We start from the raw sequence: 15,601 nt of genomic DNA, 5'->3' as shown, positions 1-15,601 counted from the left end.
GTGTGTAAAACATAACCTCAACATCATTTAAATAATAAAATTTTATTTGTAATATTTAAATTCTAAAACTTAACTTTCAAATCAAAACTATGCAATATAAATATATTATTACTAGATTTGTTCTATATACTGATTTGAGAATATAATTGTTCATTTTAATTATTTATAAATTAGGATCCTAAATTATACATTTTACCTTATTTTAATTAATTACTAAAAAATAGATATAATTTTCGGAGTACAAATTTCTTATAATTTACTTAAAAAAAAAAAGGGAAACCCACCGTTTAAAATGTAAATTTTTTCATACCAGTCATCAAGTGCAAAATATTTGCGTATTCTAAGAATATATAAATAGTTAGCCAGTGGTACATACAATTGCATAAGTATATAAAATTTAACAGCTGCTTACTATATATATATATATATATATATAATTTAACAGCTATGGATCCCATAAATATCGACGGTCCATATTGAGTCCAGAACGTCGAAGTCACCGCAGCGAACTCATCCAAATAAAAGTCCGTTTCCCTCTCTGCTGTGACTCTGTCCTATCCAAGAAGTTTCTTCTCCTTTGGATGTCTACTCCTCTACTTCGTACCCCACAACAATAGTTGTTCGTTCTATACGACCTCTTTTTAACTCCCTCTCTCTTTCTCTTGTTAGCTTCAGAGTCCTTTGGCTTTCCATTCTCAAGTAAGTAATTTTGTGCTCAAGATTTTATTTTTAATATTTTTTTTTATAGGTATAGTAGAATAAAAGTTATTTTATTTTTAATATTTATAATAAAGATCATAATTCTGGTTCTGGAGATCAAATCAGGAAGAACGAAGAATCGAAGTTTCGAATCTCAGATTTTTGGTTTATTCCCTTTTTTTATATTGTTATTTTCTTCTTTGTTTTCTCGGCAACCAAACATAGGGCTACGGACTTTTGCATGCAGGAGATTTTGGTTGTGTGGGTTGATCTGATTGAAGATTCCTATATTTTTGGTTTATTTAGCTGACCACTGAAAAATAATGTTCCTTATTCTAATTATGGTGTCTGTAAATGTTGAATGCTAACTATTAATACGAATCTAGCTATATTTGTTAGTCTTTTGAAGTTCAATTGGGTTTATGCTGTTGAAGGATTTATTCTCCTAATTCTTAATGTTGTGACTTTTGGAAATTGTTCCTGAGACCATTTATGTATTTGTTTGCTTATTTATATTTGATGTTGGTTCTTAAATTTTACTTTCATTATATTCACGTGTCTTCTCATTGAAATCTTGATGCGTTGCTTTCAAGGTTACATGCTGAACATGGGTCTGATTGATATTGCATCATTAAGATCTACTTGTTTACTTTAATACGTTGCCACTTTCTATGGTGGTATCTATCAACGGCAATCACAATTTATTTTGACTTTTTCAGAAATCAGTATGGTTGAAGATGCTAGAAAATTGAGACTTAAGCATAGAAGGCATTAACTCATTGGGTTTAAAAGTAAATAATTCGTTGTATTTCAATGAAGATATAATCTATGATTGAGTCAAATTATTGAGTGGCTTCTGCATTGCAAACCTCATTACTTGAACAAATAGATAATGCATTACAAAGGCAATGTCTATGGTATCCGTCAACAGTAATCAAAATTCATTGACTTCTTGTGGAAATCGATATGGGTTGAAGATGCTAGATAGCTTAAACAAACCTCAATAGTTGAACTAGTAGATAATGAATTACAGATTTTAGACTGCAAGTATATTTCTCATGTTGGACTTTATAGATGTTGATGCAACTACTTATATAAAAAATGATATTGATGCAACTGATTCCTTTTATGATATGCTTGTGTTTCTCATATTAGAGAAATTACTGACAGGAATTCTATAAATATTTGTTCAAATGCAGGTACTCTGATTTTTATAATGGGTGGAAGTATGATAGATGATGACTGGGAGCTTACTTCTCCATCCAATGGGGTCCGTACGGTGGTTTTAGTTGGACGTACTGGGAATGGAAAAAGTGCAACTGGGAACAGCATTGTTGGAAGAAAGGCCTTCAAGTCGAAGGCGAGCTCTGCTGGTGTTACAAGCACTTGTGAAATGCAGAGAACTGTACTGAGGGATGGGCAGATTATAAATGTCATTGACACTCCTGGTAGAGTCATACCAGTTTTATGGTCTAGCTGTATTTAAGAAATTACCCAAGCTATTGCTATCCATGCGTTTTGGTATATTTTGGGTACACAAGGACTAACTTATAGGTCATTGCAGGTTTATTTGATTTTTCTGCTGGATCTGAATTTGTTGGCAGAGAAATTGTGAAATGCATTGACTTGGCGAAGGATGGGATCCATGCAGTTCTTATAGTTTTTTCAGTTAGGACCCGCTTTTCACAAGAAGAGGAAGCTGCAATTCGTAGCTTGCAGACATTGTTTGGCAGCAGAATTGTTGACTACATGATTGTAGTCTTCACTGGGGGGGATGAGCTTGAAGATAATGAAGAGACTTTGGACGATTATTTGGGTCGCGAGTGCCCAGAGCCTTTGAAGGTTACTTTTCTTTTTCTTTTGTAAGGCCTTTAATGGTTACTTGTAAAGCTGCAGATAATATGCACCACTTCTTAAGCATTGGTTTCACTGCTTATGATCTGATGACATTGTTAATACTCTTGGCTTGTTTGCTTGGGGAATTTTGATTCTTGAGAATTGCAGGCTCTTGAGGGTCCAAGCTTATTAAAAGTGGATTTTTTTTATGAATTAAGAGTATTGGCATTTATTTCTGGGTTGAATGCAAAGAGTTTTAGAAATATATTTTCGTTTTGTAAAGAGCAGAGTAGACTCTAGACATGCATGTTTGTGCTTGACAGAGGCTCTCTCGAGAGGAAGAGAACATGCGGAGAGAAAAGTTAAAAATTAGTGAGGTTGGCATGGGTTTTTGAGAAAAAATGAAGTTTATACTATGTTAATAACAAACTTACATATTTTACATTAGTAAGTTCTTGTCATCAGAAGGTTGGCATGGTCTTTTCTGCTTGATCATTTACAACATTGAATGAGAAGGCCGGCAATTTTTCTAATTGATTTTAACTTTGATGTAGGAATTCATTGTCTTGTGTAAAAATCGGCTTGTGCTTTTTGACAACAAGACTAAGGATGAAAGCAAGAGGGTTGAACAGGTTCAGCAGCTTCTCTCCCATGTAAACCTGGTCATAGCACGGAATGGTGGTCAGCCATACACGGATGAGTTATTTGCTGAACTGAAGGTGATTTTTTTTCTTTTTTCTTGAACTTTCATCAATATTTCTATGAAAACGTGATAAGGAATTATTTTTTTATTTGACAGGAGGGTGCAATCAAACTCCGCAGTCAACAAGAGCATGTTGATTCCCTGAAAGGTTACACTAAACGAGAAATATCCGCGTTCAAAGATCAGATAGAGTTTTCATATGAGCAGCAGCTCAAGCGAATTACTGAGATGGTATCTTTAACAGTTCTTATACATCTTTTTGCCAACTGCTTCTATGTTTGCACCTCCCTGTATATATGACACAACAATCAATGTTTCATAACTGTGGAATGAATCTGGGAAGGTGTGCTGCTTCACTCTTTATCCATGATTGTTGAAGTAGACCACTCCCAGTTAAAGCAAGGTTTTATATCCCCCATCTTACCTTCGGCAAAACATATACTAGAACTCCTTGGCTCAGATATGCAGATATGCATGTCATTCTTTTATCTGCGCATCAGACACTAGTTTGAAGCCGCTCAAGTTAACATAATTTTCTCTCTTCCAATTTTTACTTGTGTAAAAAGAAAAAAATTTCTCCTTTTTTACCTTATTTACTCTGTAAATTAATATGAGGCCTCTCATAGAGGTAACAACGTATTTGTGACTTTTGGTTGGATTCTTCTTCATGATTTATATGCATGCATGAGGTGTACAACAAAGCAATAGGTAAACTCATCACTGACTTACCTTGGACTTATCTCGATCCTTTCACAAAAAACATGTGATTTTGTTCAGGCCCACCCCTTGCTTTATGTTTGTACCTTGCCTCTACTAGGTGACCTTTGTGCATATGTGCGTCTTGAGAAACTGGGCACCTCCTTATCAGTGACTGAAAGTTTTGTCGTCCTTTTACAGATTGTGGCGATACACCTTTTAGACTAGGGTTTATCTGCTGAAACAGGACATTGATTGAAACCATCTGTCTAACCCTATCCCTAGAATCTCTTAGGGGACAGTTTGTAAACCAATATAACAAGGTTACCCCAGTGTTGATGTCAAATAAGTGTACGACTTGGGCTTTTACCATCTCTATGATTTTTGGTGAGAGATGATAATCTTTAGGATGAATGCTTTGAACTTATGGCATTCTCTTTGCACTCAAGCAGCACTTTGGAACTGAAAGCTCTCGTTATTTGGTCATGACGTTATGACATTTATCTTTAAGAGATTACTAGTGCATCAGTTGAAAGGTTTGGAAGTGTTGTAGAGAAGCCTTATGTCCTTTTCTTTCTCCAATTTAGCAAATGCTGTGCACAGCTTATGCTGCGGGTCCTTGTTTTAGGAAGTATAAATTTAGGGTGGCGTGGTAGGTGTGTTGTTTTCAGGTCTGAATCTTTTTCTCTGCCAAAAACAAAACAAAACAAACCTTGGACTTCAAGTATGGTTATTTATGCTGTCATGTATTTTGTTCTGTAGGTTGAGTTGAAGCTGAGGGAGACAACTACTAGGCTCGAACAACAATTGGCAGAAGAGCAAGCTGCACGACTGAGAGCTGAAGAGCTAGCACATTTAGCTCAGATGAAATCTAATGATGAAATTCGTATGCTCAGAGAGCATTTAGAAAAAGCAGAGGAGGAGCTTCGTAAGCGCAGTGAAAATCGGTGTGCCATTCTATGAGGTAAAGGTTATGAAGCCAAATCTGCTGTGCAGTAACAGATTATTTATCCTTTTCCCTTTTGTGTGGAGTTTCTGCAGAAACTGCTTGCGAGATTGCTTGCCAAAACATTGAATACCTATGTAAAGGCTTATAATTCCTGCTTAGAGTACAACTACTATATAAATATATACACACGTTCTATTGACTTTTCAACCTAGCTAACTAGTTGAACGTCTGGCCTTAGTGTCCGGTATAAATAGCTAGCCTTCGCAAATAAATGTGAGGACAAATCAATATATTTTAAGCATATCCACCGATTAGACCTTGTTGGAGGCCTGCGCCATGAGAAACTCCTGATTTTCAATGAAAATTTTGCTGCTTGAGTATGAATACCTATACCATTCTTTAACTTTGAGCTGAAAATGCAACCATGGAAGGCTTCCTCGAACATTTTGAGCTTCAATAGCTCCATCCAGGATGATAATTCACTGGTTCTTCTGATATCCAAAACAGAAAAAGAAAATGACTGCATCCATCGTCGGTTGAATATGAGCAGCTTTATAAGTTTGGTAATCAGTCGTTTTCAGTTGAGTTGGGAGACTGGGTCTTTTTAGTGGCCCAGAAGTTTCTTGCTGTTTGAATCGAACCGTTATCTCCATCACCATTTATATTTGGGCGTCTACCCGATTCATATTAATTATAAATTATTAAATATTGCCTTTGCCTTAACATGTAATTGACAAGCATTACGCAAAAGTACTTAATACATAATCGATATGGTTTTCAAGTACAGTAGATGCGATATTGGCATTCTACCAACTCTTATGCAGGTACCCATTAACAATATTGCAAGCTAGAGAAAAGTGCCACTTCAAGATCATGGCCTTGCAGCCCAATATATATATAATTACGTAGTACAAATTAAAACAGTACCATTAATCGGATAGCTGACTATGATATCTTTATTTAGGCATTATATTAAGATCATCGATCCCAATTGCAGATTTGCCGTCCAGCAGTTTACCTGGATAAACACATGAACGTACGAGAACGTCAAACTAAAACCATAAGCGTGCGCGCGCACATATAATATATACATATATCCTTGCCTTTTCTATTATATAGAACTGATCATTTGGTTACCATGCAACAAGAATTTATGGTTAAAATTGGGTAGATAACTTAATTTGTTCCATACATGGATGCATGTTAAAGGGAATATGATCATTTATATTTCAAACGGGGAGCTAGGATTTATTTAGAAGCAGTAGTACTAATTTATAAGCTAGCTAGGGATAAACATATATATATATATATATATATATATAAAAGATGGCGGAAATAAAAGGAAGCAGATGAAGTAGTTATATATAATATTATATATATATATATATATATATATGCGTGCGTGCGTACCCAAGACGGAGTATCTTCTGGTCGGGCTGCGCGTAGGTGCTGCTACCCTCGACAATAATGGGGCTAAAGAAATTGCGAGATAATGCCTGGATTGCATTGAGTTCCGATCCAGAAATGTTCATGTTTGCTTGCTGAAGCCTTTCAACTTCTGCTATCTGCATGCAGTCATGTGGAAACAAAAGTACTTTATATGAGTCAATGTTTTTGCATGCATGAACGTGGATCTGAGACATATATAATTGAAATCCAATAATATTGTGTAGGTACTAAAAACTAGCATTTCATACAATAATGATAGGCCTGGAGGTGATCGTGATCATCAGGTGGGGTACGGGGCCGGCGATAATGGGTTACTAACAGAAGACAATGCATATTCATCTAGTCTATAATTTTTTATTTTTTTTAACGTACGTAATGTACGTACCTTTGTTCGAAGACAAATATTTTCATTTTCCAGCTCAATCTCCTGCAGGAAATTTTATAATGCCATCAATAAGTCCCAAAGGAAGTACTAATCAATTATAATTTACAGTTTGATAAAAATATATAAGTAGCATATATATATATATATATATAGAAATTGACGAAAAAGAGATCATCAGCTAGAGAGGAATTAGGCGCACCTTCTTCTGCAAATACTCGATATCAGTCAGCAACATTTCGTGCTATACATATATGAAAGTGAAGAAATAATAGAATTATCAGACAATTTAATATACCGCGTATATGATAACAAGCTGATCAGAGGTAAATCAATATGAGATTATATATATATAAGCCAAGTAAGTTGCTATATAGACAGCCCATCCACACAAATATGTTCAGAAAAATGCAAGCATTCTCATGTAAATTATAATAATTAAATAGAGAATATATATTTGCGATAAGGTCAAATATTATACATGAGTAATCTAATATATATAATGAACTTGCATTAATATACATGTAATCTTAATACATGCAAGCGTAGGAATGTTAAGATCAGAAAAATACATGCAGGTTAAAAGACTACTACTGCATGGACAGAGAGTTAAGCTTTGGTCAATACTATTTGAAGTTACGTATGAAAGTACGTAATATATCGTGATATGTGAATTAATGCGAGTGAACCTGCATCATGCATGGTCTTCCTGCTGTAGTACTGTGTTACCATGCATTTTTCTTTACTTTTGCTTTGGATGTCATGATCATTATCTTACCTTCTTGGACCTGATTCTGGTGATTCCTCGTTCAAGCCTGTTCTCCAATTGCTTTAGCTCCTTGACACTCAGAGAACTCAAGGCATCACCCATTAAGTGCCTACAACCAGAAAAAACTTGTAATTATAATCAGTTCCTAGTACTGAATCCTGACGTCTAAGGGGCCGGGCCTCCAAAAACTCCCTCAATCACTTAACAAATTATCAATATATGTATGATATTCTTGAGTATTTCTACTTACAAGAACGTTGATTAATATATGGTATCACTGCAAATAAGACTTTTCATATTGTACCTCAACCCTTTTGTGAAATTGTACAGAATTGTACAGAAAAGTAAAAGGAAAGCAGATCAATGAAGAGATGTATTCTAGATTGAAAAAATTCTCATTCATTTCAAATTATTATCTCTGTACAAAATGACTCTATTTATACACTTGAAATTGATCAATAATACTAATCAACTATTGACATCTGGCATAACTAATTTAACTGTCAAGCCTTCTGTTTGGCTACTTGAGATCGATTTTAACTCTAATTCATCTATTTGATTCTGGATATCCCAACACCTTTCATAGAAAGCAACGTGACTAATACACACGTACATGAGAATGCAGCATGCTTAATTATAAGGAGAAGATTTTCATTGATCTCAGCAATTTGAGCTGTAATATATATATATATTATATCGATGTGTTTATAGTGTTTAGATCGAGAGGGAGAGTGGAGATCTGAGAGGGTGGCCTGGAATGTGTGATTGGACTGCTTAACTCAACTCAATATTTTATCATCTCAACTCAACTCAACTCAACTCACTTCAACATCCAAACACAACCTAAATAATCACTTTCATAACAGAGATGCATCAGTTCTAAAGCAAAATAATGTAAAATGTTTTCATTAGTTTTGCACAAATTATATACCCTCCCCGCCCGGCCTGGGCCAGCTCCGCCTCGCCCAATAAATAAATAAATAAAATTGGAAATATATATATATATATATATTTTAATGATTCTTGTGTGCCATTTGAATATTTAGAAACAAGCTGCTGGGAACATGAGTACTGGAGATCACCTGTTAGAATTCTGTAGCATTTGTATTTGTTGCCGCAGCTTTGCTGATTCTTGCTGATAATACTTCATCCATTTAATAACTCAAATTAGATATATAGGATTCGTTTCAATGCATAATTGTGAGCTTCATGTCATGTACATGTGTGTGTGGATATTGCATGCATATATGCGTATGTTTGCCTTATGTCTCATTATATATATATTCTGAGATTGATGCGCGCGAGAGATCATATATATAAAGTAATATTTAACGAAGTAATTAATATAGAAATGCATGCATGGGTGGCTTCATATATAAGAATGACTGGAAATTCAAGAAAAAACAATTATAATTAAGAGAAATATTGTTAGCTAATTACCTGAGCATTTACTTCGGCCATAGAGCTCGTGCCTGAGCCGTCCGAGCATGCCTTCTTGTACTTCTCTATAGTAGATTTTATGCTGTACGTACATGTGCCAAAAGCAAATCAAGCCCCCTAGCTAATGTTAATTAATTAATTACTCAAACACGTACAGCAACTAATTAATTATTATCAGTTGCACCGGCTAATATTACACGTTGCATGTCATGAATTGAGATATAAATCTCAAGTTCATATATCTATAAAGTATAGAAGCCAACATTATGCATGCATGTCATTTACGTATGAAATTAGTCAATTAATCCATTTTACTGTCTCGCAAAGGCAAAAGTGTCAGACCCACATACTCAATTAATATTGTTGACATGATATAATTTTTCTTGGAGGATCGAATATTTACTTTTCATCCATAAACCACCACATATTTCTTCAATTTACATTCTAAACTATATATCAAAATTTTTAAGTACTTACACTTTTTCTCAAAATAAATAAATAACTTACACCATATATATATATATATATATATATATATACACACACACACACACCTATTTTAATTAGTTGGAACACTAACGAGGGATCAGGAATATCATGAGTCAATGGAGGTGAGTTAATGGAGGTGACAGCAGTACTATATATATGGAAGGTTATATATTCCCTACGATTTGATCTAAGAATATGAAGATCCACGCAATTAATGCCCTTAAAATCCAATTTATTATCAAAGAGTACTCTAACCGGCCGGCACCTTTGAAGATCAACTTATAAGTCATGCCTCAGTTACTTATAAGAAAGAGCCAGGAATGTTATCCCTACGCGTTCACCCAGTACGTACGTACCAAGTACCATATATATGAACTTGAAGGGCCCGGGATTCACCACTTTTTCTACTTCCTATCACTAAAACGGGCAAGCCCGTAAAGGAAGTAGTATTTACTTTTTTTGTTTCATTCATTACTTGCATAGATATATAGAAACTGAAAGGACGAAACAGCCAGTTTGAAAGTTCCAATCCTTGAGAAGAGTGAACGAAACCGGTAAGAAAGATAGGTTTCTAGATTGTCTTTAATAAATTAAAACGATCCAAAGAATAGGCAGCCTCCAAAGATATATAAATTAATAAGAAAAAAAAAAGGACCAGCAGCGCAGAATACGGAGATTCTACTTGCTAACATTGAAAAGGGGAGCTGGGCTCCATCTTTTACCGTCTTTTACAAACTTGACTCGTGTATGCTACGATGAAAATACTAAATTGGTGAATGCAGGAAGCCTTTAAGGCCGGCTGAACGCATAAGAGCTGGATTCCATCTTTTCCTAATATCTCAAAAGAAAAGACATTCAGAGGCTGAATCAAATTTGACTGGAAACAGAAGACACCAGAATGTACTTTCAGACCTGACACCCTGTAGATATGCACGCGAACACTGTTCGATCGATGAGTTAGAAATAAAGCACTCTTTATTTGATATTGAGCTTTCCATGGAATATAGCAGCTTGCATGGTAGTTCTCTCTGTAGAGACAACAGTTCAATTTTGAAAAGCGTCCAAATATTATATGGACTGGTGACCCTTGTGGATTTTACTATGGTCGGGTGCCCCAAAGATCTGGATTCCAAATGGTGCTAAGTTTTTAGTACGTAGGCTAGCTGTTTTGTGGACTTTCCTGTGTCAGTTATAAAGAGGTGAGACATCAAACCCAGGGAAACAAACATCAAACGAGGAATCAAGAAATGGGTGCTATATACTGTGATACAGGCATCCATGTGTAACTTCAGTGATGTGACCTGAAGATTGATAAAATGAAAAGAAGAGCTTAGTGGGTCTCAAGTTGATTTACGTTCTGATGAAATCCAGTTAAGGAGTGATAGATCATGCACTTCAATAATGTCTAGTACGTACTTCAATAAATTTAATTCTTTTTTCAAGTTTTTTTTATTGTAAACTATAAAAGTGTAGAGACTGAAATGAAGAAAAATAATCCACCCCTCTTAATTTGGAGTCGTATTAATAAAAATAATAATGTTAGATACAATTCCCTGCATACAAGTTTATTTTTGTTAATAAGTGGGTTTAATTAATAAATAATAATTTTTTTAAAATGAAGTCTACTTTTTTATATAGACTTACATAAAATATGTACAAATAATTTTTCTAATAAAAATAAAATTAAAAAAAAAAACAAAGATAAAAATCATTCCTCTTTCTTTTTCTCTTTTTCTGCTGTAAAAAAAAAATGAAAGTCAACATGGACGTCGGTGGTACTACAAATCCAACCAACAATAATTACCCAAGGAAAGTCCGCCGGGCAAAAGTTCCAGGCCGACAATAGCATACACTAGCATCAGAGAGCTAGGGTTTTTAAAAACTTTGTCGTCTTATTATTTTTAATTATTTTTGTTTTTCTTTTCTCGATTCAATACAGATCAGTTGAGAGTACCAAATACTCTTTCGAAGTCTCGAGCCATTCATGGATAAAGCAAAGCAAATGAAAGATATGCGTTGCATTCTTGAACCTTTCATGGACAAAGCAAAACAAATAAAGATGTGTTGGCATTCTTTTCACCCAAAGAATCATACAAAAACGGGGGAGCTAGGCTCTTAGAACTAGAGTAAGCAGCAGATTTACCAGAGAAACTCGACTCCTGAAAGGATCAGAATGAGCTTTTTCAGTATTCTGTGCTGATAGACTAAAGATTTTAATTATAGATACTAACACCAAAAGGGAAGGTAAAAGACGGAGAAGGACCGCAGGCAGCAAGGACTGGTTCACAGGCGCGCAACTACTACAGTGTGCATGCCACATATGGTGTAAGAGATCTTTATTTATCTGACTCTCTTTGATTTGTTTCTTTTCTTCCAACTTGCTCAGTCATAGCTATCAACGCACTGGGAGTGGGAGTCATTTTTCACATTCTTTATTATATATATAGTCGTAGAGTATAAATTATATTTAAATAATCATCAGTTCTTTAAAAATAAAGACAGTACAAGAGATTATCATGAACTGCCAAATTAATCTGATCATGTTGTTTTTATTGCTGTCCTTATTTGTCGGGACTTGCCAAAAAAAAAGTCGTGGTTCATTGGGAAATGAAAAATTCTTCTTATTTATCATTTTTTACCGCTCCACACCTTATACTATATATGAAAACGTTATCATATCTTATAAAAAATATTTCATCTTTTAAAAAAATTATTTATATGAAATATGAGAATAAATAGTAACTGATCTATAATAAATTTTATTAAAAAATAAGTTGAGACCTATTATTATATGTAATATATATCTTGGTTGTAAGGGATTGTATATATCAAACATGACACTTTTATAGCTTAGCCTTAATTTGTTTTATGGCAAAATATGGGAGAGCTAGCCCTCATGTAATAGCTTTTTGTCGAGTGAGAATGAATGAGAGCCATGCCAGATACATGAATATATGATCGATCATTATATAGTTGAAGCAAAAAGAATGATCAAGTAATTTGATGGGTAAGGCATGCCCAGAAAGAATTAAGTGATTTGAATATCGATGTCCAAAAACAAGTCATGATTTGACGTGCAGAAATGGGGATCGAACTAACTGGACTTGTGTGATGTGCAAAACATCAGAAGGTCAAACTAATTAAAGAGAAGAGAAAAAACTTCAAAAGCCATTATGGCGGGAGGCAAAACTGCGTTAGCTTATTTGTTATAGTCAAAGAGAAAGTGAGAGGCATATATACCATGGCACGCTCGTGCTTTAGGCGCCAACCAGCCATAGTAGATGTTGTACGTTTGAGTTGTGTATATATATATATATATATATATATATATATATATGCATGTGCTGGGCATGGTCCTAAATGATGTGGACTAGTAGTGCTAATTTCTTGCTTCTACATGATATTATTACATTTAACCTAGAAAAAAAGAAAAAGAAAAAAACATCTAGACCTTGCATAGTGAAAAATACCAAACCAAAATTAGATGCATTCACGGTAATGGCTGTCATTCAAAATACAGAGAAAAGAAAGGAAGATTTGAAAGCTTTTAGTGGAAGTACTAGAAAATCCCATAAAAAATGAGATCCAACAGACAAAATTATCACTATTGCGGCAATTTTTTTTCATAAAAAGTCTAACTTCACCCCCTACGAAACTGCATGCCATTTACGACGATTTGATTTAGCAGCGAAAAAAGGAAGACATTTGAGAGGAGAAATAGCGACCAACTTTATCTGCAGATAACTCAATTAAATTATGTATGGGAATATGATCTACTTATAACACTGTAATGTACTAGAATTCATAGATCATAACACTGATCATTGATCAATAAATTAGTTAAGATCAAGTGTGCGTTAAAACACCATTTCCCGATATGAAATCATGAATCATCAGAGAAGACAATAATGAGTAAACGCATACAGGTATATTTCAAAGATATATGAGCATAAAATACACACATATTTCCACATACATATTATATATATATATATATCTAGCTAGATACGTACGACATCCTACGGCACAAAAAGTACTAAGCATTTATGTTTTAATATTTTGTTTGGTTATTTTATAATCTTCATCCGATCGACGAGCATATCATCAGTAATATGTTGAGCAATCAAAAATGAAAAATAAAGAGGAAATTAATTTACTTGTTGTTTGAGTACTCATAGAGGCGTCCACGACTGGAAAAGACGATGAGTGCTACTTCTGCATCACATAAGACTGATAATTCATAAGCTTTCTTCAAGAGTCCATTTCTCCGCTTGCAGAAGGTGACTTGACGATTGGTGGTGTTCTCGATCCTCTTGATCTCAATCTTTCCTCTACCCATCTTGCAGCACTTCTTAACACAACTGCACAATCCGATCAAAGTGACTTCATTTTCTTTGGCAAAATAAATTATTTTAGATCACGTCAAACGTATTACTTATGGCATAATATTATATTAGAAGATCTAAACCTCTCTAGGGTGCAGCAAGGAGTTTTCCGAATCCCACGGACCCTCAAAGCCAGAGTCTGTGAGTAATAAGATGGGAAAGATGTTTTATCCATGCATATAGCTAGCAAACTATGTCAGCTCCATAATAAAAACAGAGCCTAAAAATTAAACGACCAAGATTTTATTCTTGTTTAAATGTTTTAGTACTTTAAGATGCGCATGACCGACTCTAGTCTCCTCTCTCTGATCTGTTCGTGTTTGTGCGTGTTGGGAGGGGAAGAGGGAAGGTGTCACGAATCAAACCCATGACATATCCATGAGCAGCTCAAGACTAGATCAATATGTAAAATCAACTCAGATTAGCTAAGGAAAACTTAATCAGACCCAAGAGATCATATATATGTAGTTTCTAATAAAGCTTTTTGAAAGAAAAAAAAATACATTTCCATATCAAAACACAATATTGGAAAAGCTATAAAATAAGCTTGAAAAACAGTACTGAAACATGAAGTACGTACCGGAATGAACTCACACAAAACCATGACTTCTGGAAACCAAAGATATGCGTATTAAAGAAAAAATCGGTGACTTCAAGCAAATTTGGAAATGGGTACTGAAAAAGAACATAGTGTAAATGGGAAGGCAATCTTCAAGCAAGGAAAAAAATTATAAGATTCTATGGTCTGGCAACAGATCTAACAGATGGATGAACCATGCTTAAAGCTGAAAACTCATGCACCCAGTTTGTACTCTTATAAAACACCATTTTAGAAGAGATCTATGAACAAATATTTTCTTTAAGAAATGAACCGCAGACCTGGCTTTGGCACAGTACTCCGGCTACTTCAGCTTTCGGAAAGTTTTCTAATCCCAAAGAAACCAAAGTTCACACCCTACTTCCACTTCTCTTCCCTATTTATAGCTCTTTCTTTCTTTGTCTAGAGGGAGAGAGAGGCCGGGTCATAGAGGAAAAGGACTTGGAATGGTTTTTTCCCGAGTGCCCATACAAGACGTACAGCCTCGCCTAAATGAAAGCAGCTTTGCAGGAGCAAATTCGCACCAAATATGGCAATCTTTTTTCATGTCATGTTATTGATAATTTTATGTCCAAAGTGACTAATATGCCCTTCAATTAGTCTGATCTCTTTCATCCTAAATTTCCTGGCATCTGATCATGGCGTGTCATGTGAGAGACTCATGATCTGACAACGTGAATGAAACAGAAATATTTTGGGATAACAGTTGGACAGATTAGGGTTTTGTGCTGTCCACGTATGTGTGCACTAGGAAGTCAAAGAGAAAAATAAAAATAAAAAAGATAAAGAAACATACGGCAAGAGAATTTAATGACTTAATTTGATGCCCCTATACGTGACCTAGCTAGGGCATGCACTGTTCTTTGGTTTGTGTTACAAAATAAAGATCTAATATGGCATGATTTTCAGGGCGATCGAAACATTAAAAACATAATAAACTTGGCCGCCGTAGATGTTACATGATGCATGCCAAATTGAATGTTACATGAAGCTTATAATAGGAAAAGCTGAAGAATGTTACTAATTTTAAATTAAGGCTCTAACCCTATATATGTTATATATATAATAAATTGAGTATTTTTTTTCCTTTTTGCAAAAAAAGAAAGTACTATATATGTATTATAGGATACACATAATGATGCAAGGGATCAGTTCAAATGGTATGGTTTCGTTTAGAGCCTCGAACCTGATCGATCCACTATTACA

At 34.7% G+C, this 15,601-nt stretch overlaps 2 protein-coding genes across 6 annotated transcripts; one reads left to right on the top strand and one right to left on the bottom strand.

The window, feature by feature from the left end:
- Positions 1 to 443: 443 nt before the first annotated feature.
- Positions 444 to 5,090, top strand: LOC109006335 (immune-associated nucleotide-binding protein 9-like). Its single transcript, XM_018985586.2, has 6 exons — positions 444 to 699; positions 1,899 to 2,147; positions 2,264 to 2,541; positions 3,090 to 3,254; positions 3,335 to 3,469; positions 4,697 to 5,090. The coding sequence occupies exons 2-6, from the start codon at positions 1,916 to 1,918 to the stop codon at positions 4,895 to 4,897; spliced, it is 1,011 nt and encodes a 336-aa protein (XP_018841131.1). The 5' UTR covers positions 444 to 699; positions 1,899 to 1,915; the 3' UTR covers positions 4,898 to 5,090.
- Positions 5,091 to 5,602: 512 nt separating this feature from the next.
- Positions 5,603 to 14,885, bottom strand: LOC109006336 (agamous-like MADS-box protein AGL11). 5 transcript variants are annotated; one of them, XM_035692005.1, is made up of 11 exons: positions 14,677 to 14,760; positions 14,378 to 14,472; positions 13,881 to 13,936; positions 13,570 to 13,773; positions 8,924 to 9,005; positions 8,566 to 8,627; positions 7,493 to 7,592; positions 6,917 to 6,958; positions 6,718 to 6,759; positions 6,294 to 6,448; positions 5,603 to 5,901 (listed from the first exon to the last, which is right to left on the bottom strand). In XM_035692005.1, exons 2-11 carry the CDS (start codon positions 14,399 to 14,401, stop codon positions 5,898 to 5,900), a joined length of 771 nt encoding a protein of 256 aa, XP_035547898.1. In that variant the 5' UTR covers positions 14,402 to 14,472; positions 14,677 to 14,760; the 3' UTR covers positions 5,603 to 5,897. The 5 variants fall into 5 exon arrangements, with proteins under 5 accessions (XP_035547898.1, XP_018841134.1, XP_035547900.1 ...); XM_018985589.2 differs by lacking the exon at positions 14,378 to 14,472 and having other exon boundaries at positions 14,677 to 14,768; XM_035692007.1 differs by lacking the exon at positions 13,881 to 13,936 and having other exon boundaries at positions 14,677 to 14,761.
- Between the last annotated feature and the right edge of the window lie 716 nt (positions 14,886 to 15,601).

This window comes from Juglans regia, chromosome 1, assembly GCF_001411555.2.
Source record: "Juglans regia cultivar Chandler chromosome 1, Walnut 2.0, whole genome shotgun sequence".
NCBI classification, from domain to species: Eukaryota; Viridiplantae; Streptophyta; class Magnoliopsida; order Fagales; family Juglandaceae; genus Juglans; species Juglans regia.
Note: the sequence above shows the minus strand (reverse complement) of the source record. Positions and strands in the feature narration are given on the sequence as shown.